General features: G+C 42.5%; 2 protein-coding genes across 3 annotated transcripts in view; one reads left to right on the top strand and one right to left on the bottom strand.

Annotated features, from left to right (window-relative positions):
* The window catches only part of lyrm4b (LYR motif containing 4), a 60429-nt gene extending 51981 nt beyond the window's left edge, over nt 1-8448 (bottom strand). Inside the window, exon 1 of the mRNA XM_083995835.1 lies at nt 8318-8448. Within this exon, the coding sequence (XP_083851961.1) occupies nt 8318-8403 (86 nt within the window). The 5' untranslated portion in view covers nt 8404-8448. The remainder of the gene's footprint in view (nt 1-8317) is intronic.
* A 96-nt stretch (nt 8449-8544) lies between these two features.
* The window catches only part of fars2 (phenylalanyl-tRNA synthetase 2, mitochondrial), a 175969-nt gene continuing 158813 nt past the window's right edge, over nt 8545-25700 (top strand). Inside the window, exons 1-2 of one of the 2 annotated variants that reach the window (XM_083995823.1) lie at nt 8545-8677; nt 13829-14061. The gene's annotated coding sequence lies outside the window, so the exon portion shown is untranslated. The remainder of the gene's footprint in view (nt 8678-13828; nt 14062-25700) is intronic. The other variant, XM_083995824.1, reaches the window with a different exon arrangement.

Below are 25700 nucleotides of genomic sequence, written 5' to 3' on the forward strand. Positions count from 1 at the left end.
GTGAAGACATCACCTGGGAAAGTACAGAGGGGTTAGTGGTAGCTCAGGCCTCTGCAGGTGTCAAGATAATATTTAACCTATTTTCCTCTTGATATAATAACTCATTTGTAAGATTAAAATAACTTTCATTTGCCCTGGCTGCCACAATGTCAGGTAGACACACACACACGCTAAGAAGATCACCCAAACTGAGAAGGTTTAAAGGTCCAGTGTGACAATATATTTGTATAAGTGTATAATACAATTTGTTTAGTTTCCATAGCCTTATAATTTTTGTTTTATACGATATACATATAGCAAGGGTCTTACTTTAGAGAGTGTCGCCATCTTGCGCTGCAAACTAGAATCTGAACACTGTCATGGTCTTTTTAACATTTCTTTAAGCTTGTTTCGTTAGCTGCTTCCTGCACACTAATCCTGAACATGTACAAAACATTTTTTTTTTTAAATAGAAGAAATAAATGTCCTTATTTCTTGGCTTCAACCTACATCATTACATTTTAACATTTGCAAGTTAAATGTCTCTGTGAAGAGCAGTGTTTCCGCTAGAAAAAAATGTCACCGGTCAACGTGACGGCAGGTTTTCAATTTACCGGACAAATGTTTGAAATTCTGGTCAAATATTATCTGAATTTATTGAGCTTAAAATGATAAATGATATGCTCCAGACTGCGACTAAATGGTCGCATTTTGCGACTAAAATTTGTAGGGGTGTCAACAATAATCGATTCGGCGATGCATTGCAATGCGGGACATGCACGATTCAGCATCGATGCGGCAACGTGCCATAATCGATTATGTCACTGTTTATTTTCTGGCCTCAAATAAAGTTGTGAAGTTTCAATTACCTCCGGGGGCATTTCCGTAGCAACGACATGCGCGTGACATGCGCAGCCTGCAGCAGCACCAGCAGTAGCAGTGTTGCCGCTGGCTTTCTTTTTCCTTTTTTTATTTTTCACCCGCGGTCGGGTTGAAAATTAATTAATTAGCGCTCGTGAGTCCGGCCGTGTTGGGTCCGAGATTCAACAAGTCGGTCGGGTTTTACCGTTACTACAGGCAGTATGCCCGTTTATCACCGATAAACACAGTAGAGGAGGGTGAGTGACTGAGCTCAGGCTGGGGGGGTCTCTGATGCAGAGAGGGAGAGAGAGAGACCTGCCGTGCCGTGTAAAAAAACAAAACAAAAAGTGTCACGACTTCCTGTATCTGGCCCTTCAAAATAAAAGCCCCGTAGTCTTTCATATAGTTCAGTCATATTGATTTTGAGTTAATGTTGACAAGACAGGGCTCCAAAGGTTTGTTTGTTTTTTCCTGCGACCAATCGACCAATGAAATTTTGGTCGGCAAATTTTTCTTTTTACAGTCTATGGGGCAGCCCTAGAAGTGATTTATGTTTTCTTTTTCAGATTTGAAAATCCCATACCCTGTACCATTCAATTTTATTTTATTTAATGACATTTATGTCAAAGATACAGGAGAGTGATAATACATAGCAGCCGATAAAATCTGTTGTATCTCATGACTGATGAAAAATTTGCTGTGTTGTGTGCAGTAGAATTTTGATGCATTGCAATGCATCGCAATGCATCGTAGAATCGAATCGAATCGAATCGTTACCTGCTGAATCGTAATCGAATCGAATCGTGAGGGCAGTACCAATGCACACCCCTAAAAATTTGATACAATGCGAGTAAATTTTTCATCTACTCGCGCATGTGCGACCAGTAAATTTGCCGATTTATTTATTTTTTTTTTTTTTAATGACCACTGTGATTGGCTGTGTGGAAAGAAACGTGTTTCTCTTCTCTACACCTCGGAGGAGACGTCTTTCCACAGCGCAGCTCCGTGTGAAACAGCAGGAGACACACAGACCGGTGACCTGCGTGTGTGTGTGTGCGCGCTGTGTCACCTGCATTATTTTTTTTTTTCGACGGCTTGCTACAAACCTTTAAACATCCCGTAATATGCTCGCGCTCTCAGCAGCGGTACTCAAATCGTCACGGCAACCAAGCAGGTTGACTCGCGCTGCAGAACGCGCTGCACAGACTAGGCTCGGATATGATTGATTGATTGTTGATCGATATATTTTTTTTTTATGGCCGTGCGGGGGGAGGGGGGGCATGCCACGGAGTGCGACGAGTTTGATGCCAAGGAGGAGTCCGTGCACATGTGGCTCAGTCAGGGTCAACAGACAAGGAGGCCAACAAGGGCTGGCCTACACAGGCACCTTATCCCCTCCCCCAGGAGGAGGAGGAGGAGGAGGAGGAGGGGGGGGTCTGTTCTAGGATGAGTTTACCACAAGTGGTGTGTCTACTTGTTCTGTTATTGGTCAGTGTAGCCTAAACATTAACTTTATATTTTCAATATTTAAACTGTTGCACAATAAAATGTGAATTTAAAACATTATAGTTTCTGCATTTATGCAGTATTTATCAGTAATACAGTGAAAATTAGAGGAAATGTGCAAATTTACTTTGCAAGTCGATTTCGGTGTGCGCCCCTAAATTTTCTGCTTGCGCTCCTAAAATTTTAAGTTAGGGGCCACTGTGCTCCTAGTCAAAAAAGTTAGTCAGGTTTATTGCAAGGACACTGTGGCGGGGGTCGCGATCGTAACGTCCGCATGTGCGCTGCTCTGTGTGTGTCGACGACGGAGAAAGAGTGCTATGCGGAGATGACTGATCGGAACAAATTCATGGCGGACGTAATTGGTTTTCTACCCAGAAGTAGTTGTAAACAACAAGGCTATACGTTCTATACGGTCCTCACTGCAGGCGGCCCCGGTTCGAATCCCGCATCCAGCGACCCTGGCACCCCCCCCTCTGCCCCATTTCCTGTCTCACTCTCTCCACTGTGCTTTTCATTAAAGGCGAAAAAACCCAAAAAATATACAAAAAAAAAAAAAGCAACCTCATTCAATGAAAAATAAGTAAACAAGTGAATAAACGATGAAAAGACAAACAGTGGGAACACCACTTCAAACACTGCAGCCAGTATTCAAGGACTTCTGAGGAAGTTAATTCACACTGTTCCAAGGCTTTTCAAGGACCTGCAGGCGTCCTGGATTCAGTCTGTCTAAACAAAGCTGTTATTAAAGGGATAGTTCACTCAAAATTGAAATTGCACTCATTATCTACTCACCCTCATGTGGACTAAGGGCTGGGAGAAGTTTCAGAGTCCTCCGTGGCTTCTCTGAGTTACAGGGGGTCTCGGTGTAGCAGTGCATGTCCATATAAGGGTTGCAAATGGATACCAACTTCGCATTTCGGGGCTTCAGTACAAGACAGACATTACATACGAGCAGCATGGAGGTATTTGGATGTTTTTTGGTGTGTCTTTTTGTTACGAAGACAGTTGGTATCCATTTGCAACCGTTATATGGACATGCAGTGCTACACCGAGACCCCCTGTAACTCAGAGAAGCCACGGAGGACTCTGAAACTTCTCCCAGCCCTTAGTCCACATGAGTGAAATTTCAATTTTGGGTGAACTATCCCTTTAATGTGTATATAATAATCACAGCGCCACCTGCTGGCCTCAAGGCTCACTGCACTAAATGTTATGTTGCTTCAATATTCTGCATGGGTCTGCCTCCTGTTGCATGTCCATGTTGTACTATGTGACATCCCTGAGGGTCACAAGGTCTCTGGTCACTAATAAATCCTCCATACAGCACAGACCCCCCAGGCTTGTGTTTCATCTCAGCGTGCGTGTGGTTTCCTGTTACATTACATTCTGTGGTGACATCATTTCCCTGCAGAGGAGCCAGTGTGATTCATCTCATTTCTGTTTATTTCCATGTTTTCTCTCCTCCCTCTCTCTCTGACAAAGCTCTCCAAATACATCCAAACTCTCCCACCAGAGAGAGAGAGTAGGAGAGAATACAGGCTGCACAGCCGTCTGGCATATTCAGGTCATCCTACAACAATTCAACAAGTGCAACCGTCCACACTGTTTTATCAGACTGTTGCTTATGGGGGACGACAGAAGAATTAAAACATGTTCTCTCTTGTGTATTGTTTTTGTCGATCAGTTTTTCTTTCCAGAAATAGAAGAACAGCTGAAGAGACAACCTGAAATGTGGTGTCAGAAATACCTCCATGCCCCTGTAGAAGGCCAAATGCTGCCTAATACCTGCACCAAGACCACTTCAACTAAGGTGGTGTAACGAGTCTCAGTAGAGCTGAGATACAAGTCAAAGATCTGATCTCTAATTCAAACCTCAGAGTGTTTTCATGCAGCGGGGCGTTACTTTGATATCACAGTTATTCATTAACACCAAATAAAGGAGGCGATCAAGCCGTGATCAATGGGTGATCGTGACACGCAGCTATCTGAAATATAACATAGAACTATTTTCAGTGTGACACCACAGATGGCAAAGTTGTGATTAGGGAAAGCTGTGTGTTGCCGCTGTTGTCAGATGCAATTACCATGAGGGCGCCGCGCACGGCAGCAGCGTACTGATGCGTGACTGTGACACACCACCGTCCCTTTCCCCCGCTGCCGACAAACTCTCCTGAAAAGCGGCAATTTCATCTCATTTGCTTCTCAGATCTGAACCTTTGACTGCTTCTTCCGTCTGCGTGATGGACGCTGGCATGTGTGCTGCAGGCAGAAAATGAGGAGACTCTCTGCAATCAGCCTGCTGTGATGCATTTTATAATTCAGCACCAAAACAGGCAGTGAAGGCCAGACAAACAGCACATCCAACACAGCTCCTGATTGGACCACGCTGTTTGCAAACTCACTCAAACTAATTACATGACTTCCTGCACTTCTGCATCTGGTAGAACAATGCAGAACAAGGGAAAAATAGGCTGTGCTTTCTTAGACCCTATCCTTCAGATGTAGACTGGGGTTCCTTACAAATTCAACAAACTCAACAAATAAGGGAAATATGTTCAGGATCTAAAATGTGAAGCTTTACTGACACTAAGTTGTTTTTTCAAGGTTTTCCAGCATTTTATCTGTGATTTTAACCTCAATCTCCATCACCACAAAGGCACAGCCTCACTAACCTGCTTGGCTTTATCTCATATCTCAAGAACTGCATGGACAAGCCAACTACAGAGAAAGTATGTCATCATTTGTAATCTGTGTCAACAAGTCAAAATATCTGCAAAGTGCCGGTGGCCTCCAAGGACCAACCAAAATGTGGAAATGGTGTCTTCCGCGACTGAGACGACTGGGAGTAGTTCAGGATCATCAAGCGGTGAGGTGAAGGTGGAAACACAACGCTCTGCCAGCTGTGCGGCGAGTGAAGACAAATGTGTGTAGGAGTTGAAAAATGAATTAAATGAAATGTATCACTTTATATCAAGTAGAATGAAACGCAGGGTGCTTTTACTTAAACACAGTCATCCAACAGCAGCACACAGGGATTTAAACCAAGTTTGTCCCCTTTTGGCTACCGTATTCAAAGATGGCGATGAAACAAGGCAGCTTCATATGGGTGCACCGCCACCTATTTGTAAACAACTCATTCTAAGCTACAGAAAGCTTATACACTTGTGATTAGACTTTGGTAAATGTTAATGGAAGCAATATTTGACTTTTGCTAATAACAAGCCAAACAAGTTACATACTGTTCCTTTAAAAAAAAACATATTTTGAGACTTCCTCTGGTTCCATTTTCTGCCATTTAGAACGATGTTGTTACAAAGCAGTAAAAAAACATTCATATTTTCTGTGTACATGTTTACATTCACATTTATACACCACTGTTGCTTTTGCTATAATTAGTCTGGCCTCATGCTTTGTTTTCTAGATCACAAAAAGAACAGCCATTAAGTGGCCCAGTACAGTAGTTAGTGCTGTCACCTACTGCAATATGTTCTTTTTCTTTTTACATTGTTTTTCAGAAGCTGCATTGACACAAGGGGGGAAGGGAACAGCAGCAGCCTTAAGGAACTGCAGAGCAAGAAGAATCATACAACTGCATAATAAAATTGTCCTTTTTTCATTTAGCATCAACTGTATAGTACCAGTACTATGTTGTAAATTTGGTAAAATACACAAAGAACTATATTACTATTTTTTAGGGGTGGGAGAAAAAATCGATTCACATAAATATTGCGATATCTTTTTTGCCGATTTTTAAATCGATTTTTTTTTTGAATTTTTTATTTATTTATTTTTTGAATTTTTTTTTAAATATTGTGCAATGTGCATTTGTTCGCCTTTTTTACATACAGAGAGTACAGGTTTTGAAAAGGGTTTAAGTTCACTTTATAATGGAGTATGTTAATTTATAGGCTCCTACAGTATTTGTGTGCAGATAAATGTTAAAAATGCAGACTAAAAATCGAGAGAATCTGCAATATCGTAGAATCGCAATTTAAATCGAATCGCTATCCAAAAAATCGTAGAAGAATCGAATCGGGAGAAAAGCATATCGTCCCAGCCCTACTATTTTTATACTGTAATTCTGAAATACTGAAGAAACTGGAAAAAAATATTGAAATTCTTCCAGTGTAGCTGACAGGAGCAGCTGGTAAAGACAGCACAGCTGGTGAAATGCTGAGAAAACCCTCTGTAGACCAGACCATCTCATTTCAACTGGGCCTTTGTGATCTTTGACGACTACGGGGGACCAGCCCGCCCCCCCTGTGAAGGATGCTGCCCCTGAGTCAGGACACAGTTATATAATGAGCCCCTTTGAGCCACACGCACAGCACCCCTACACCTGTGCTCAGGCAACACCTTTACCCACACTATAGAGAAGCCAGAGTAGTGTCTTCTCTGCCAGGACTCCACAGCCCCAAGAGGAGAACCACTGGAGCAGATCAGCAGCCTTCCTCTGAGCAGACGGCTGGAATTTATGTGATTTGGGCCGGCAGCTGGAGGAGGTCATTTCTTATCTGACTGCTCAATAATTCAGCACAGCAGTGGCCCACATGAAGCTAGCAGGGAGTGGTGGCTCTCTGATGTCTGTGTAGAGTGCTCCGTGTCATGACAGTTGAAGACGCTGTCCTAACCTCACCCCACCTGCACAGGCACACACACACACACACACACACTAAAACAAGCTTTACATGCATTACTAAGCAGCTTGACATGCAGCACACACTTCATTTAAAAGCTATGCAGAATCGTTCAAATGCCTGCTGCTGCTCACTCAGCTGTGTATTGTGTATTTTCCTATGCACTGTGTGGGCTGAGCATCCACAAGTTCATTGTACCTTGTATAATGACAATAAAGTCTATTCTAACTCCTAAGGAACATCCATCCTAAGAACACAAAGTGGGTCAGACAACAAATGAAGCCTTCCCTGCATAAAGTCAATGAAACTATAAGTTTCACATTGTATGCTGCCGGTTGTAAGGCCGTGTATCATTGATAGGTGGCTGGTATGGGAATGCACTCCAGAAAAGAATGAACCGTTTCACTGAGAGCCTCTGCAAACCAGAGCCACATTCCTTGCATGCACGAGGCCAGTAAAGCTGATTCTGAGTAATCATGGTCAAAGCCTTCATTGCAACACTTTGTACAAATACAGGGAAACTCCTGAGTCATAGCTTCAAAAAGGACAGAGATGGTAAAAGACTATGACACCTTAAGCTTCAGTGACTTTATGGAGCAGATTCACAATTTCTCCTGCAAGTCTATTCTTTTTTCTTTTTCGTTTCATGGCAAATGTTATAATGAAATAGAAAGCATTGCATAAAGATGATTCGTTTCCTCTTATATAAAAATGGATACAGTAAGGATAACAATCTATAACAGTAATCTGTTTTGGAGTATGCTCAAGAAATATACTGTACATGGTACTTTTCATGAAGGTACCCATAAAAACAGGGCTATAAAGCCACAACAACAACAACGCATTTGATTAGGTTAAATGTATGGTATAACGTTAGAGATGTCTTATTATTCCAAAAGAAGTGGAGCACGTATAGATGTGAAGCAAGGACTGTACCAGGATAGTGAAAGGAAAAACAACACTAAGTCTGCAGTGGGAAGGAGCATACGTAATATTTAAGTAACAGACGTTAACTGTCAAGTGAGTGCAAACCGTGTGAATGGTCCTTTAAATGACCACAAACGCACCACTGAGGTCACTGTAACTAAAACACAACGCCGCTAACTGAACACCAGACCCCGGACACACAGTGTAAGTCACTCCATGAGTATGACATGAGTTTAAGTGTATTATTCTGCCACATGCTGTGTTATGTCAGGTTACATCATGTTGGAGCTGAGCGGAGGCTGATGTAAACATGACCGTTAGCTGCTACATTAGCATGTGTCAGCCGCTGACAGCCGCTCCGACCCCCCCGGCAGCAGCGGGGGGTCCAGCCGGGGCTCGTCTCTCACCTGTAGTTGTATGAGGGGAACCTGCTGCTCTCTCTCAGCATCGTCCTGTACAGAGAGATCACCTGCGCTCGTGTGGACGCCGCCATGGTGAAGGAAGACCGCTGCTGCGATAGGGCTTCACGTCAGGACCCTTTAATGACGTGTGTCCACACAGCGCCTGTCCGCTTCTCCTCCTTGTTTCCTCTTCGTCTGCTTCTTTTTTGTGAATTAACGGCCACCCGGACAAACGTCAGTATTTATCAGACATTATAAAAGTGCCGTTTGAATTTTAAACACGTTTTCACGGATTAATAGTCGGGTAGCTAAACAGGCACTCCGCCGTCGACTTATCAACCACACAACGCTGGAGTTTGACACAAGGTGAGTTAGCTCTGCTGATTTTAACCTGCTTAAAACCCACTTTAAAACTATAATGTTGTGTTTTTATGAATGAATGACACCGTGCGAGGAGAACACCCTCCTGCAGGGCACGGGCAGACAGCATGTCCCGTCACACAGAGCGTTATTTCCCTTCTAACGTGTCCTTGTTGTGGGTCAGCATGTTAGCTTCCCTGCTACAAACACACCTGACAGAGCTGCAGCTTCAGTCGGTCTGGCGGTAGCTACATCCAAAGCTAACGGGCTCAAAGTGCTTCTGAGTGGTCGTGCAGTCGTGTGTTACTGTGGTCATGTTTCAGGTTATCTCACCACTGAGCTGGGACCACTGTGACCTGACCATGACCTATTCATCACAATTGACACGGCTGCAGTCATGAAACTAAACTTCAAGTCCCATCAGCCCCCTACAAGCAGCTTTCAATGATCCAGTTTGTCATAGTTTAAAAATTGCACACAGTACACACTGCCTCTCTACAGGCCTGACTGTGTCCATGGAAATTGCTTTAAATAAATGTGTTGAATAATTTAGCCAGATGTTAAAGTTGAGCCAGGGTTATTGGTGATTCATGGTGACAGAAAGTGTTGGATGTATAATGGTGCATTAGATATTTCCATGCAGATATTGGTGTGGTTTTTATCTTCCAGTGTTAGTTTTTGTAGCAAGTTTGACTTTGTGCTGGATTGACTGCTTCTGTCCTGGGTTGTGAAGTGGATGAATGTAAGTCAACATTTAGACAGGTTTAGAGTTCCACAAGCTCGACTGAACAGGCTGAGGAACTATTTTGTCCCTCAGTCTGTCAAACTGTTAAATCAGAGTTTGGGCTCTAAGTAGAGTAGACCCTAGGGTTCATGTACAGACTGAGCACTGGGTGTTGCACCAAAGACACATTGTAATGTTGGATTTATGTTGTGAATGGAGTTAGGAGGTAGTTTGTGTTTTTCTTTAAATGTGACTTTTGAGGGTAACATTTATGCTTTTTTGTAAATGTATGTTTTTGGTTTTTTGTTATTATTTGTGTGAAACCTTGGACGTCATGGGACGCAAGACAAATTTCAGAGTGATCTGACAATAAAGTGTAATCTTATCTTATCTTATCTTATGGACACCTATCTCTGTAAATGGGGAGCTCAGGACACTGCACTCCAACTTTTGCTCAATACTCACATTACTGTTTGTGTGTTAATTTAATTAATTAATTAATTTAATCCATTTAATTTAATTAAATGGATGCAGAAAAGATGTTAAGTACTGAGCACATAGATATGTTGGTAGATGGACGGACAGAGGCAGAGCCAAGCCAGCGGTTTCCTCTGCTTCCAATGAGGGTACAAGGCTAAAAAAGCTATGGAAACTGATAAAAAAACAAACAAGTAAAACCAGTCAATACGCTTCATCTCCTACTGAAAAAAAGAGAAGAATGTGTCAGATATTCTTCCACAGTGACATTAAAGAGGCTGAGATGTTGAGGTCAAGGACAATGTCTTTGTCTGTGCTGCTGGGGCCTGACCTTTGACCACTGAGTCAGTCTGAGCCAGGCACAAACACACTGAGAGGTCAGAGGTCACATCTTTTTTTGTCTTGATTTGTCTTGTTGGAGAGGACAATACACCTACTGTGTCCCCCCACCCCCACCCAACAGACACACACGCCAGAATACAGGATAAAAAAGAAATATTGAAGTGTGCATATTAGTGAGTGAAGCTGAGTGAAGAACGCAGACAAAGGTCACTGGTCACTATTGGTTCTCTCCTCCATCCTCCTGCTTCTGCTGCAGGATACAGTAACGAGGTCAGGGAGGGAGTGTGTGTGTGTATGTTTGTATGTGTGTGACTGCAGCCCCTCACCAAAAGGCTGTAGCTTTTTTTAAAGGTACATTGTGTAGGAATTACTCCCATCTAGCGTTGCGGTTGTATATCACAAGCAACTCAATGGTATTTTTCATGCTGCATTCACGTGAAATTGGGCAGACAGCTGCTGCACGTAACGACATAAACAAGCCTCTATGTAAACAAGTGGTCCGTCAGCACGAGGCAAAACAATACATGTGACAATATGTTGTCATGGTGATGTGGTATTGTTTACCTGACCCATGTTTTACCGTCTTTCTCTGGACTTCTGTGACTAAAATGACATCTGGTTTGTTAGCGACGGCCGTCTGCCCGACTGCAGGTGAATGCAGCATCAGTGTAACGCTCCATTCCTCCTGACCGGAGAAGCGGGGGCATTTTAATTTCGGCGTCCAATCCTCCGCAGCCGCCTCGCGCCCTGCAGCGATCGTTTCAGCGTTTGGTCTATTTTGTGCACGAGCGATCGCGTCAATTTTGGCAGGAAGTCACACAAAGAAACACGAGAGAATCCGGTCAATTTTCAAAATAAAACACCGGTAATGACAAACAAACACGTGAGGCCAATGTGTGTACGTTTGTAGCCCATTTGTGTTTATTAATCAAAACAGAGCGCGAGAGATGCACACACACACATAGCTGAGGGGCGAAGCGCTTGTCCCCCGGCCGCCACAGAGTCGTTAATTAATGGTATAACGCTGGATGCGCTCGTTGATAAGTTTCGTTTTTAATGAGGAGGAAATAAAGAACTCAGCTGTGATTGAAAAGCATGAGTCGAAAGTTGTAACTGTGTAGTGGAAAGGGGTGCAAAGTCTAATGGTAACTGGTTGTGGAAACCCTGCTTTACATTGTTTTAACATTTAAAAAATATATATATATATCATCATTCTGAAGGTGTGGCAGCTTTTATTTTGCCGTGGAGGTGCGCCACGATCAATTACATGTAGAGGAAACCCTGAGGTAACAGGAGAAGTTACACAGTGTCCCTTTAAAGTTCATTTGGCTCAGTAGTATATTGATACACATATGATGTGATTTTTTTCATTGCATACATTTAGATGACAATTGCAATGAAGATTCTGTTTATTATATCACTAACACACACACAGTTATATCAGAGACCCTGAACAACCCTGTATTGATTAAATTGAAATGGCACTGACAGAGCTGTGTGTGTGTGTGTGTGTGTGTACAGTATGCTCTTTACCAGTGGATGTGTGAAAGGTCAACGACACATCCTGTTTGTTGATGTCCTGCTGTCTTTGAGTGTAAAGGTCAATGGCACTGCTGTGTGTGTGTGTGTGTGTGTGTGTGTGTGTCTGCGTGCGTGCACATATATATCTGAAGCAGTGATTGTGTTTACATTGTGTCTGCATAAACACTCAGGTGCACATTAGTTTGCAGTTGTGTGTGTGTCTATGTGTGTTTTATTAATAGTCTGTAGCTCAAGTTGACATATTCAGGATCCAGACGTGTCTAGCTACTTAACTGAGGACATTGCTTGAAAAAAAGACTTAACTGATTGGTCATTAGTCAGCCTATCAGTTAATACTAATTACTGATCATTCCTTAGTGTTAAGGTCATGTAAAGCCGAGGTGTCCATGGTTACGTTGTGATTGGTTGACTGTTTTCTGAGTGATCCAATAAAAAGCAGGTTACAGGTGAAGGCCTAGAAAAGCCATTCAACCTGCAAGGTTGTGATGCACAGCAAGGGGTGTGAGCAAGGGGTGTGAGCATGTTGCTACGGTTACTGCAACGTGCTGTGACTCTGTCACTCTGCACTTCCTCATTATTTAATATCAGGCTTTTTTCATGTGCTTTTCAAAAATCGTTTCATTTTTCTTATTTACAATTGAAGAGGAGGAAGTCTCAGTTATGTAGAAGTAGGACGTATTTAAAGAAGGTTACAAGTCATGGCTGTGACCAATGAGGCAGTCAGTCTGGATGTTTTATTAGTGTCCCAAGTCTCAAGTTCCAGTGTGCAGATATCTGTCCTGTGATGACATGATGATACATTCCAAATCTGCTTCCATCAGATCAGATCCAACATTATTGTTTTTGTTCAACTATATTAAACTGCCTTGTTCCTGTTAAATAACCAAAGTGTCATACGAGACTAATGCAGTTTAGACCTGAAGTCTGGTTAAGTGTTGATTAAAATGGTCATTAGTCTATGACAACAAATCAGCTCCAATCAGCATTAATTGAGCCACTTGTGTTTCTTTTCTCTAATGAACCACTGGTGCATTGTGTCATCAGCTGTTGAACACAGACTCAGACTGAATGGATTATGCCAATGAGGATCTGAACAAGTCTACAAGTGGGAACGTGTGAGTGCGTGCTTGCAGCTGGCTGATGGACAGCTTTGTAGGAAGGACAGATCAATAACAGAGGATTTCCTTCAGTCCCAGCTGACTGGACCAACTCTCTCTGTCTTATCGGATCTTTCAGTCTGAGGCGTGCAGATCAGCACACGCTGCTGTCAGTGTCGGTGTTCACACTAGGCTCTTAAATGCTTTTTTATCCAGTCTCAATCTAGTGTCACGTCTGCTTTCTCACTGTCAGATTTTTTTATCAAGTCATCAAACCCTTGCTGAGCTCAGGCTGCAGGCAGCTCTGTGCTGTTTTCACTTTTGAAATGATCAGGGAGGTGTGAAATCTGATGAAGCATTCAGAGAGGTGCTTTCATCCGCTCCTGTTTTCCTGATGAGTGACTCCTCAGGGGACAAACTGCACATGTGACATGCGCCAGTTTCTACCTCAAACCAGTTTCCTGATAAGCTTTTTAAAGGGGACATGTTATGGAAATATCACTTTTTGAAGGCTCTTTAACATTTATTTAGGTGTTTGTCATGCCTTCCAGCTAGAGATGCACTGATTGCAAAATTCTTGGCCGATACCGATTTCCGGTTTTTAAGGAGGTCTGGCCTGCCAAAACCGGCTTAAGTGTTTTGTGGCAGATTTGAGACAGTTCTATAAAGGTTGTACTGAGATATCATTTCCATTTGATGCTCCACAAAAGATAATTCAATTAGCAGTGACTAACACTGTTATATTAGCAGCATCAGCTTCAGTCAGACTCAGACAGAAAAATCAATTAGCAGCATGGTCTGCCTCTGAGGAAGTTGTGTGGGCCTCCCTCCACCATGCAGCCTCTCTGAGTTCCTGAGAGTGACAGGACCTTGTGTGTGAGGACCTGAGTCAGTGTGATGTGGTTGTGGATGATTCACCGCTGTGAGCTACAGATTGAGTTTCCTGTTTGTCTCCTTTCTGCCTGGTGGATCAAGGCCCCCGACGTTCCTCCATCGACCGCTTCCTGCTGTGTTCACATCTGCAGAAGAATCTGTCTGGGACACATTAGCCTGTGACCCGAACCTGATCGCTTCAAGTCTACCCACCTGCCTGCCCACCCTCCATCCATCCATCCATCCATCCATCCATCCTTCCATCCATACATCTTCTATAGTCGACCTCATCCTCCTCTCCGGATCAACAAACTTCTTCTGCATGAAAGATTGAAGTAGGTGGACGTGTGTGTGTGGGTGTGTAAAGCTTCTATACAGATTACTATGGTGTGTTGCTTTTTCACTCTGTCCAACATATTGACTCTTACCTTGGCAATTGAAATTCTTCACTGATGTGTGCATGTGAGGCAGAGGCTGCTTTCATGATGCTATAGCTCCATGGCCGTATAGGACACACTCTACTCAAAGCGCGGCCCTTTCAGCCATTAGCCATGTTTATATGTGCAAAATTTCTTTATCAGATAAAAAACTTGACGGATTGGAAAATCAGAATCCAATGTTTCTATGGGTGCAAAATCAAATAATCCCATCATGACGTGCGTATAGTACATGCCAAGTTGTACTTCCGCCTGTGCTGTAAACAAGGCAATACATGGGAAGTGGCTCAATTTTTCCCATCCATGATTTTTCCCTGCTAGGGATGCACATGATTAACCGTTTAACTGTTGACCGATGAATACTATTGGTTCATTTTTTGTTGTCAACTCATGGGGGGCGTGTCGACACGTGCAAACTTCCACTCGTACCTTCAGTCATATTTCACAGCAAAAAGTTACACTGGAGGACTGACAGTAGAAGTGCCAGATATGCAGCGCTGTCCCCATGACGACGTCTGCATGGGCCTCACCTGTAAGGACGGTGCCGCTAAAAAGAAAAGAAAAGAAAAAGGACGCCGCTCATCCATCACTCACCTGCAGCTGAGTAGAAAGTCACGATGGGAATAAGTGTTTACATGGAGCGGTTCGGAATAATAAATAAACTCGGAGGTTGAAATTCCCAACTCGGAAATCTCCGACTTCCGACATCATTGCGTTCACGCTGCAGGAACTCGGAAGGAAGTTTGGCATATTGTGGCTCATAGCTGAATATGAAAAATCAATGCAGCAGTAAATTGTGTTTATTTTGGAGGAGAGGAGACGCTGCAGATGAGTGCACATAATGTTATAGCCTTGATAACAGTTAAACGTTATTTTCGTCACATACCAGGACCACAATTACACACCATACAACAATCACAGCTTAATATAAACGTATTTCATATAGGCTACTGCAATAATACACAAACATATGCATTCAAACCTCAACAAATAACTTAAAATGTCTAAATTCTAACCGTTTAAGATGAGGGCGACCATGTTTTGATGTTGTTGTGACGTCAAGTCGGAAAGTCGGAGCTCTGATATGATACCCGAGTTTCCGACCTGTAATTTCCGAGTTCAACGCCGTTCAATTCATTTTTTACAACTCGGAGCTCGTTTTTTTCCGACTTCCGAGTTGCCTTGAACGCAGCATAAGAATCGGCATAAACCACACAGCTCTCCATCGGAACACAATTTCTTTCCGAATCAGTTTATCTGCAATTATATGATTAAAAACACAAAACACCAGCAGAAGAGTGTGATGCAACATGAGTCTGATAGTTGTGTGGATGTGGATGTGGATGGTGTTGTGTGGCTGAGTCTCTGGCAGCAGACGGACCAGTCCACCGTGGAGCTTTCCTGCTGGGTTTAATGTGGCCCCCAGGCTGAGGCAAGTGAAGTGTGTACAGCAGATATAAACAAACCGTACCTCTGCTTTAATTGGCAGAAACATGTAAATGTAGTGTTTCTTTGATGTGGTGGTGAGGAGCTGGAGAAAGTCATAATCAAAGACCACAGGCAGCGGACCGAGAGGAGCGAGTGTGTGTGCTGAGGATCCACAATGTTTATGTGTCCTGCAGGTTGGGACAGATGATTTATTATGTTAATTCATTTTGTTCTTATGACTAATTTACAGTCTAATATAGATACAGTCAGCCACAGAAACAGGGGGAAGAGGATCTATGTATGTACACTTCAAAGAAAAGTAACTACACAGAAATATATATATATATATATATATATATATATATATATATATATATATATATATATATATATATATATATATAGGGTTAATTTAAAAGGAAGGCAGAGGTCCCTGTGTGCTCACTTAAGAGCTGCTTCTGGTCCCAAACCACCAGCCATCAGCAGAGGTGGATATGAAGGTATTAATGGAGGGCAGTGTGTGTGATGGTGTGTTGTGGAGGATGACTTTCATTCTGGAACACAGTACAGTATAGTCCCTGCTGAAGGAGGACGGTCTCCATGTTGAAGTGTTGTCTAAGTTTTTATAGATGAGGACAGTGGACAGTGGGCAACCAGCTGAACACTGTGAACAGGACTTGGCTCAGCTCATGCTTCACTGTCACAGATCTACACAATCAGGCGTCTTCCTTGAGTGATATCAGTTTGGTGTCGGGGCCCGGGGGGATTGTCCGTGCTCTCCTTAGTCCATGTTTTTCATGCTTCATGACGTTCTGGTGGAATCAACCCGATTCAATGTTATGGTATGTTTTAGTTTTGGCTCAGTTACATTGAGACTGTTGAACTGTCCAGCACCAGACAAAAAACAGCAAACTGAGATGATAGTTGATGATGATGATGATGATGATGATGATGATGATGATGATGATGATGATGATGATGATGATGATGATGCTGATGCTGATGTAGAATTTCAAGGAGCAAAATAACAAACAACATGGTAATTTTAGCATATTAAAGGGATATTTCAACATTTTGGCAAATTCGCCCATTGCCATAATCCCTAGTCGTAGCAGTAGGTTCATTATCTTTAATTGACCTTTCGCAAAACCCTGCCCCCGAACGGTCATTCGCCAATCAGACATCATAGCAACCGTTACTATGTAAACAAGGTCCGTCAAGCTTCGGACCTCTGACAAGCAAAGTGTGTTGTCGGACAGTAGTTACCCGAAGAGTTTGGCTGGGGGAGTCGTGTTCTTTCCCTTCACAAAGCTGAAAACACAACAGGAGAGGAGCCTACAATGGGTCAAACCGTGTGGAAGCCCCCCACCCCACAGCCGGACCCTTCTCCCCCACTCCCAGCTAAATGTCATGAAAATAAACAAGCATAGGCTACATAGCCTAACGTTATATCTGCTCCAAGGTAAGGGCTGTATCCCAAATCACTCACTCACTACAGTGTTTCCTCTAGGATTTTTTTTTTTTTTAACTTTCACTTTCACCACGCACTGCTGCAGCATAGAGAGCCGAAGCGGAAGCAGGAAGTAACGGTCGCCATGGGTCCTCAATTCTAAAAAAGTCTCCATACACATGAACGGGAGTCCAAGATTTATTTCGTGATCCGTTTGAATTGCGCCATGAGAAAAAAATATGACCTCTACCTGTTTAGAACATCACGTTTCATGAAGAGAAATCAGCAGTTTGTTGTAAAACGGCAACAGAAGAATGTATTTAGTGTGAAGACACTCTACAGACTACAGATCTGGTGTCCCACAAAAAATACCTCACCAACTGACACGGGAAAGGGCGGCATTTGGTGTGTGACGTCACCTACGCCACATGGAGTCTTTCTGGTTACGGACTCTTCGGAATTTTATTTGACAATAGTTTTACAACAAACTGCTGATTTCTCTTCACGAAACGTGATGTTTTAAACAGGTAGAGGTCATATTTTTTTCTCATGGCACAATTCAATCGGATCACAAAATAAATCTTGGACTCCCGTTCATTTGTATGGAGACTTTTTTCGAATTGAGGACCCATGGCGACCGTTACTTCCTGCTTCCACTTACTGTAGGCTCTCTATGCGCGCTTCTCTCTCTCTCTCGCTCTGTGTGTGTCAATGCCAATAACAAACAGCGCTATGAGGAGATGAATGAACGGAAGACATGCAGTGGTGTATTTGCGACAATTAAAAAAAAATAGAAGGAGCTGTACGTATGAGGAAACACTGTCCTATAGTGCACTTACACAGATTGAATGGTGTCACAGGTCTCCTCTCGGTGGGGAGAAAAGAAGAAGCTCTGGGAAGCAGCAGGGAAGTGACCAGACTTACAAATGCGCTACATGATGCAATTTATGAATCGATAAAAGCAGTATTTTGATCACCATTATGTTTACATTGTGACCACGCAATTTTGTAGTGGTGTCAGAATGTTTAGTGATTATTAATATTCATAATATAGCGCTCATATGCCTCTGAGCAAGACGCTCAATATAAAAACACACACTCGGGCTAGCAACGGTAACTAAGGGGGGCGGGGCTTTTGCGAAAGGTCAATTGTCAGTGCAAGCTTTTTTTAGAACGGCGGGGCAGAGATACGAGCTGCTCAGCTAACACTAAGGAGGCATATGGTATTTCCGGGTTTCCCCATCAAACTCATCAAATACACAATCCAACAACTCCAAAACACTCTGGTGGACAAGTTGTGACCTGCACATTCACCACGCTATGAGATAATAATGAAACATTACGAGACAGAATTGTTTTCAAGGTAAATGCATAGCCGAAACTACATCCCAGACACGGCCGCTGGGCGGAGTGATTTCAAAAGTGCAAGTAGCAGGTCACAACTTGTCCACCAGAGCGTTGTGGAGTTGTTGGATTGTGTATTTGATGAGTTTGATGAGGGAAACCCGGAAATACCATGAGCCTCCGTAGCGTTAGCTGAGCAGCTGGTATCTCTGCCCCGCTTATCGAAAAGCAGCTTGCACCGACAATTAAAGTTAACAAACCTACTACTATGATTATATGGATTATGGCAATGGGCGAATTTGCCAAAATGTTAAATTATCCCTTTAACGTGCACATGAGCACAATGTTATCTAATGTCAGTGGTTCAGTGGTAACGACCAGACTGCAGGTTGTGAAAACAGATCTTCAGTGGACATTTCTTTATTCTGATGACAACACAGTTAGATTTCAACACACATCACATACATTTAATTCTGTTGATTTGCTTTTCACCTCATCTCTCGCATTCAGTGGCCTTTGTCCAGATCAGTACAGGGATGAAAAAAGGTTGCCTGTTTTATCCGAACACCTTCTCGGTGTCGTAATGACACACACTCAGATATGTCAGGAGTGGATGTGTGGCTGTGGTCTAAATTAACTCTGCTGCCTGTTTCATCACTGAGGGATGGAGGGAGAGGAGGAGATCAGAGCTGCAGCCTTCATTAGCTTACATAATAACAGGGGGGCCATCCATGTCCAGCTCTCTCCCTGTGCCTTCGCCTGTAATTACCATCCCAGATTTCATCCAGGGAGACATCACCTCTCCGTCTCTCTGTAGTGCTCTGAGCTGCAGTCGGAGCCTCCGGTCTGACTGTGTGTTTGCTGGGCCGCTGTTGACTCTCAGCCCTGAGAGGAGAAGTTTGCCAAATTAAAACGCGTCTCATAAATAAGGAGCAAAGAAAGGACAAGTTGTTTACTTATTAACAGTATTTGATGTTACAGCAGGATTTGCTTTTAATTTAGGACAAGCTCTGAGGATTTTGTGGAACTGATGATGTGGACACAAGAAAAGCACTAGATCCCAGAAAGACTTGTGTGGAAGCTCCTACAATACTGTCACTTACAGGAAAATACATTTTAGTCAGGTACAAGAAAGAGAAGCACATTACATTTCAAAATCCCACGAGAAGCTCCCACCTGCACGTAACGTAAGGACTGATTTCAAAATAAAGGTTTCAATATCAATGTGAATTTACAGGGAAAACAGTGAAAATAAGAAAAAAGGATTGGGTTTTCCTTTGAAAATCACCTTGCAAATCACACAATTGAATCAGTTTTGGGAGGTCACTCTATTTTGAAATCAGCTCTTACACGCTTATATCAATGTAGCACAAAACAACGCCAAGGAGAGGTCAACTGTATTTTTTGAAGTGGAGCATATCTCATGGATCTAAGATCAATAGAGTCTGCCTGGAACTCCATTAGCACTTCTAGCACTTCCAGTTCCCTCGTCTAGAAGTCAAAACGTTTTTTGAATGGGATTTTGGTAAAATACCTAAAATTAGGTCTGTGGTTAACAAAAGCTTAAGCGAGTTTCAGGTTTTGTTCTACGACATAAAACAGGTCAGTAAATCCCCTACTGGTGAATGTTGAAGCTTCGACGTGTGGTAAAAAAGGCGGGTGGTAACAAGTTGCTCAATACGACTACAAACCCTGTGGGAGCCATTAAACATCATCACCCCCAACAGGCCAGAGTGTCTTATGGAGGTTATTTGATGTTATTTATGGCTCTTCAACAAGTAAAAAGTTGTGACATTTGACCATGTAGTAGTCTGTTAAAGCCTAACGTTATCTTTTTACTTCTGGCCATCACATTTAAGCTTCAGATACGGTACGGTAGAATAGGAGTTCATAAGTGAAGATTATCTCACTGAACTAAACTTGTAATTATCATAAACTTGTGTTGGCCACAGAGCTGATTTTCTGACTTCATCCAAAACGCAATGCAAAAATCCCATTCATTTTCTTATCCAGGAATCTAAACTTCCAGGTTTTGACGTCAGCCGTGAATCACTCTACAGATCCATGATGAAGTGGAGGCTTGACCTCAGCAGTTAAATGTTACTTGTAGCCAGGTGGGAGTTTCTTGCAGGATTTTGAAATCGGTAAGTACCACGAAAAACAGAAAAAAATTACTCTGAAAAACAGATTTTTTTTTTTTTTTAAGTGAATGCAATACACTTCCGTAACAGATCACCTTTGTGAAAATGTTCTGAGATGCAAATACAAAGTACATCAGTCAAGATTTTCTGTTATTGTTACAAAAGGGCAATGAAACAGGATAAAAATACATGCAGTTAATAACATATCATGAAACTATTCAATTCAGTGAAGCATTTTTTGAAATAACGGGATAATTCAGCAGAGATGTATGAACAACATGCAGCTGTACAGTGTTGCACACAGCTGTCATTCACTGTCAGTATCTCAGTATTCAGTGTTAGCTAGACTCAGCATGCACCTGTGAGGCGTGGGAGTGTAATTGCAGAGTTGTAAAAAAATGCTCTGAAAAGTACAAAAAGGAGTAAGTAGTAAGAGCAAATGAAATGCTAACTCCACCCCTGCCATGGACTAAGAGACACACACTTTTGGCCACACAGTGCACGTTGAGCACATGGTGTCCTCTGAGTGCAGACAATGAGAGCAGCTCTAACATCTCAGCCTCTCCTCTCGTCACTGCAGTGGTGCTGGTGTGCAGCCCATTCACAGTCAGATCCTCAGAGCGGTGAATCAGACCTGAAGCTGCTGCTGCTTCCACACAGCCGGACCAGGAAAGAGGCCAGGACACGCAACATATACACTATGTGATGGCACTGAACACAGCCATTAGCCAGTTAATCACCTTGGCTCCAACTCTTAAGATTCAGCTCTAATATACAGATTCAGTCCCAGTCGGGTTTTAGTGTTTTATTATTCAAATTAAGAACTAATGAATTCAGAATCAGATAGTAAAACATAATGCACCGCTGGGCTGGTGTTTTTTCCCCTTCTTCATTACTCCATTCCTGCTTGGTAGTAGTGATTACATCTTAACCCAGACTCTGATTGGTGGAACTGATTGCAGGCTAGTGTAAAACCAGATTAACCTGCCAGCAGCTCCAGAGCCCCTGTTTGTCTCATCCTGGCCCATGTGACCAGCTACATGGAAATTAAAGTGTATGAAGTGACATACTGTACACATTGTGTTCAGGTGTCACTGAGGATCACAGAGAATTATCAGCTGAACCTTCATACAGATGTGTGATAACAGATGTTTGTATACAGTTTCTATTAGGGATGTCACAAATTATAGATTTTCTTGGTACCATTATTGTCACAGAAATAATCACGGTATTACGATTATTATGCATCAATGCGCAAAATCACATATAGTCAAAATATAATTACATTACTAATCTCATAATATAGGACCAGTTATTAATCCCCCGGGGGGAGTGTTTGAAATATTTAAGTCATTAATTGTCATCTATACCAAATGTTGAAGTTTTTTTTAATATATTTTTTTAAATACAAATGACATGCTAACATTTAAATTCCTACCAATTCAGTGTTACTTTAGATAAATGGACCAGTATCTGTGCATGTACCTTTATCTGCCGATATTTTATCGACATAATATTTTTGGGAAAGTGACGGTACTAAGGAATCTTTAGGATCAATTAATTGTGGCCTTTAATACTGTGATTAATTGTGAAAACAAGTAATGGTGACATCCCTAGTTTCTGTTATCCTCCTCCATTAAAAGTGTCTCCTGAGTTTCTTGAGGCCCATAGTCAGGTTACAGTATAGTGAGCAGTGTGAGTTCCTGTAGGGCCTACATGAGCTAGAGCTATATAATGTTATATTCATCCTCTCTCATAATGCAGAGGAGCTTATCAACCTCTTTACTGATACTTGTATTTAAAAGAATAACATTTGAAATGACAACAGTAGTAAAGTCAGCCAGTGTATGAACTAAACGTGATACAATCAAAAACATCAACATATCAGCTATGACCATACAATAATACACCACCTCTCCACTGCCCACTGTGTGTGTCTGACAGAAGATGCAGCCTGACATAGATTTAAAGCCCCAGTATGTAACTTATTTGGCTTTTTATTAGCAAAAATCAAATATGTCTTTCATAAATACATATTTCACTGAAGTCGAATCACACCCGCATACAAATGAAAGCATGAAGGCACTGGTGTTGCATTCAGGTGCAGTCAGGCAGACGGCCGTCGGCAAACCAACCGGATGTCATTTTACTCCACCAGAGAAAGACGGTAAAACAATACCACATCACCATGACAACATATTGTCAGGCCTGTATTGTTTTGCCTCGTGCTGGTGGACCACTTGTTTACATAGACGCTTGTTTATCCTGTTACATGCAGCGTCTGTTGTCTGTCTGACGTCTGCCCCATTTCACCTGAATGCAACATCAAGAATACGTTCAGATATGCAACCGCACCGCTAGATGGGGGGAATTCCTACATATTATACCTTTAAAAAAAAAGAAGAAAATGGAATTCATTGCGTCTCTCTCATTTGCATGTGTTTATTGCTCAGGTTCCAGTCATAATGTTAATGAAAAACAATGTATTGGTCAGTATTAGTGGACACAACTGCAGTGTGCTGTTTCACTCTCTCTGCTTTCAGTCTTGTTTTAAGCCTCTGTCCTCTCACAAAGTCAAAATGTAAAAGTTGAACAGCTTCAAGTTTTGTTGAATCGATCATCGTGAGGAAAAGTGTGACTCACTCTGTTTACTGCAAATAAAAGGAGCTGAATCATATGAGTGAGACGGGACACAGGTGTCCTCTGTGTTCTAGCTGCTATAGGTTGATTGTAAACTCATAACTCATCACAGCGTTTCATCCAGGAGGGATGAAACAGAGGAGAAATGTTTTCACTTAACAGCAAAACTTATCAACTCCAAATGACGATTGATCCCACTAGTTCTCCACACCATCTGCTGTACGCACACACACACACACACACACACACACACACACACACACACACACACACACACACACACACACACACACACACACACACACACACACACACACACACACACACACACACACACACACAGCAGCAGGTGTGACCAAACTTCATCACTCCCCTCCAGTTTTGGTTTGGGTCTAGCAGCAGAGAAGAGGAAGCTGTCTCTCTGTCTCTGTGTCTGTCTGCAGGTCTGGTGATCAGCTCTCAGTCATTCATGTGTCCTTCATCTTTGTGGCTCTGAACTATTTCCCAGGAGGTCGTTTGTTGTCACTGCTTAGATTGGCAGGAATCTCTGTATGTGCTGTGAGTGTAGTGGACATACTGAACTGCCTCATGATGCATGATTGCAGCTCTTTAAAATATGATGGTGGCCAGTGTACTGAACATGATTTGAATATGATTCAGCTCCTTTTATTTGCAGTAAACAGAGTAACTCACACTTCCCTACGATGATTGATTCAACAAAACTTGATGCTGTTAAACTTTTCCATTTTGACTTCAACATGGTTGTACCACATTTCTATTACAAAGTATTATAGTGAATACTGTAACAGCTTTACCATTAGTCTTTGATGCTGTACAGCCGTGGCCAAAAGCTCACTGCTTCAGTGTCTTTTGTCAGATGTTACTATGGTAACTGTATAGTATAGTGTAATTACAAGCATTACAGAGGTGTCAAAGGCGTTTTTTGACAATTCCATCTGTTTCTTGGATGGTTGGGAGAAGTTGCTCTCAGGATGTTTTGGTACCGTTCCTTATCCATGGGTTCTTAGGCAGAGTAGGAAGGCTGCTGCAAGCAACCCGAGGCTTCCATGCTCAGGTGGTGGCTAGCACCCCCCCCCCCCCACCCTGCAGGTTAGGGCTGTCAGAATGAACTTCGCTATTCAAATAGATTTCAAATTATTTTCAAAATGTAAACATTCAAAGGTGAAAACTGACGTTCCAACGTGTGCCTTCTGCAACAATGCAAATGAACGTTGTGCGTCGCGACGTTCGGGGTAGTAAACATGTTGATTAAACAAACTATTGCTTTGTTGTTGTGTGCGACGTAGAGCTGCAGCTTCAAATTTACAAGCAGAGTCTTTTTTTAATTGCCCATTTATTCGGCTGGGGCGGTGGCCTACGTGTTCCCACACTATATGCACACATTCTTTTTTTTCCGTTGCACCACTACTTATAATATTTCAATTTCCTTTCTTGAAGTTTTATTTGAGTTGGTAAAACTTAAGTGTGTTACATTTGGTTGGAATGCCCTTTAGTGGACAAGGAACGTAATAATAAGCTGGTATGGGTGTAGGCTATATAATGAGCTAAAAAAAAACATTCAAAATTTGAATGTAATTTGAATATTTAAAGGTGCATTGTGTAACTTCTCCTGTTATCTATTCACGAAAATCGATTATTTGGTTCAAAAGTCTGTTTTTCATTAACCAGTAATCCCCCCCATCAACAAAGTGAAGTGTTCCTTTCAGCTCTGAATGAGCCGTTCATATCATTCATATCTCCATGGAGTGGGTAAGCTCGGTGCTGCTGCCATGTGGTGTCTCCATGTTTTTACGTTCAGTGGCAGCGTGACGGTAGGAAACCACGGAAACTCAGCGGAGACACCGGAGCTGTCGGCTCAGGTGGAGGTGGCGTCTGTGAAAAGTCACCGCGGTAACGCAGTGAGGACTGTGAGGACTGCACGTGAATGCTGCATTCAGGTGCAGTCGGAAAAACGGCAAAACCAGATGTCATTTTAGTCACAGAAGTCCAGAGAAAGCCGGTAAAATGTGGGTCAGGTAAACAATACGACATCGCCATGACAACATATTGTCACGTGTATTGTTTTGCCTCGTGCTGACGGACCACTTGTTTACATAGAGGCTTGTTTATGCCGTTACCTGCAGTGGCTGTTGTCCGTCTGCCATCTAACCGATTTCACGTGAATGCAGCATGAAAAATATGACTGAGTTGCTTGCGATCTACAACCATACCGCTAGATGGGAGTAATTCTTACACAATGTACCTTTAACATAAGAAGCGTTAGGTATTCCAATCTGATTTGGGGGGAGATTGACAGCTCCACTGCAGGTGCTAGCCCCACGGCAGTGTGGGCCTGGGTGGGGGGCTGGCACCAGCAGCACTCACAACTTTGCAGTTAGCTAATTGCCATTCATCTGATCACTCTTCATAACATTCTGGAGCTAAATGCAAATTGCCATCATAAAAACAGAGGCAGCAGACTGTGAAAATTAATATTTGTGTCATTCTGGAAACTTTTGGCCGAGTGTGTAGCA

Source organism: Trachurus trachurus (assembly GCF_905171665.1).
Source record: "Trachurus trachurus genome assembly, chromosome: 20".
In the NCBI taxonomy this organism is placed as follows: Eukaryota; Metazoa; Chordata; class Actinopteri; order Carangiformes; family Carangidae; genus Trachurus; species Trachurus trachurus.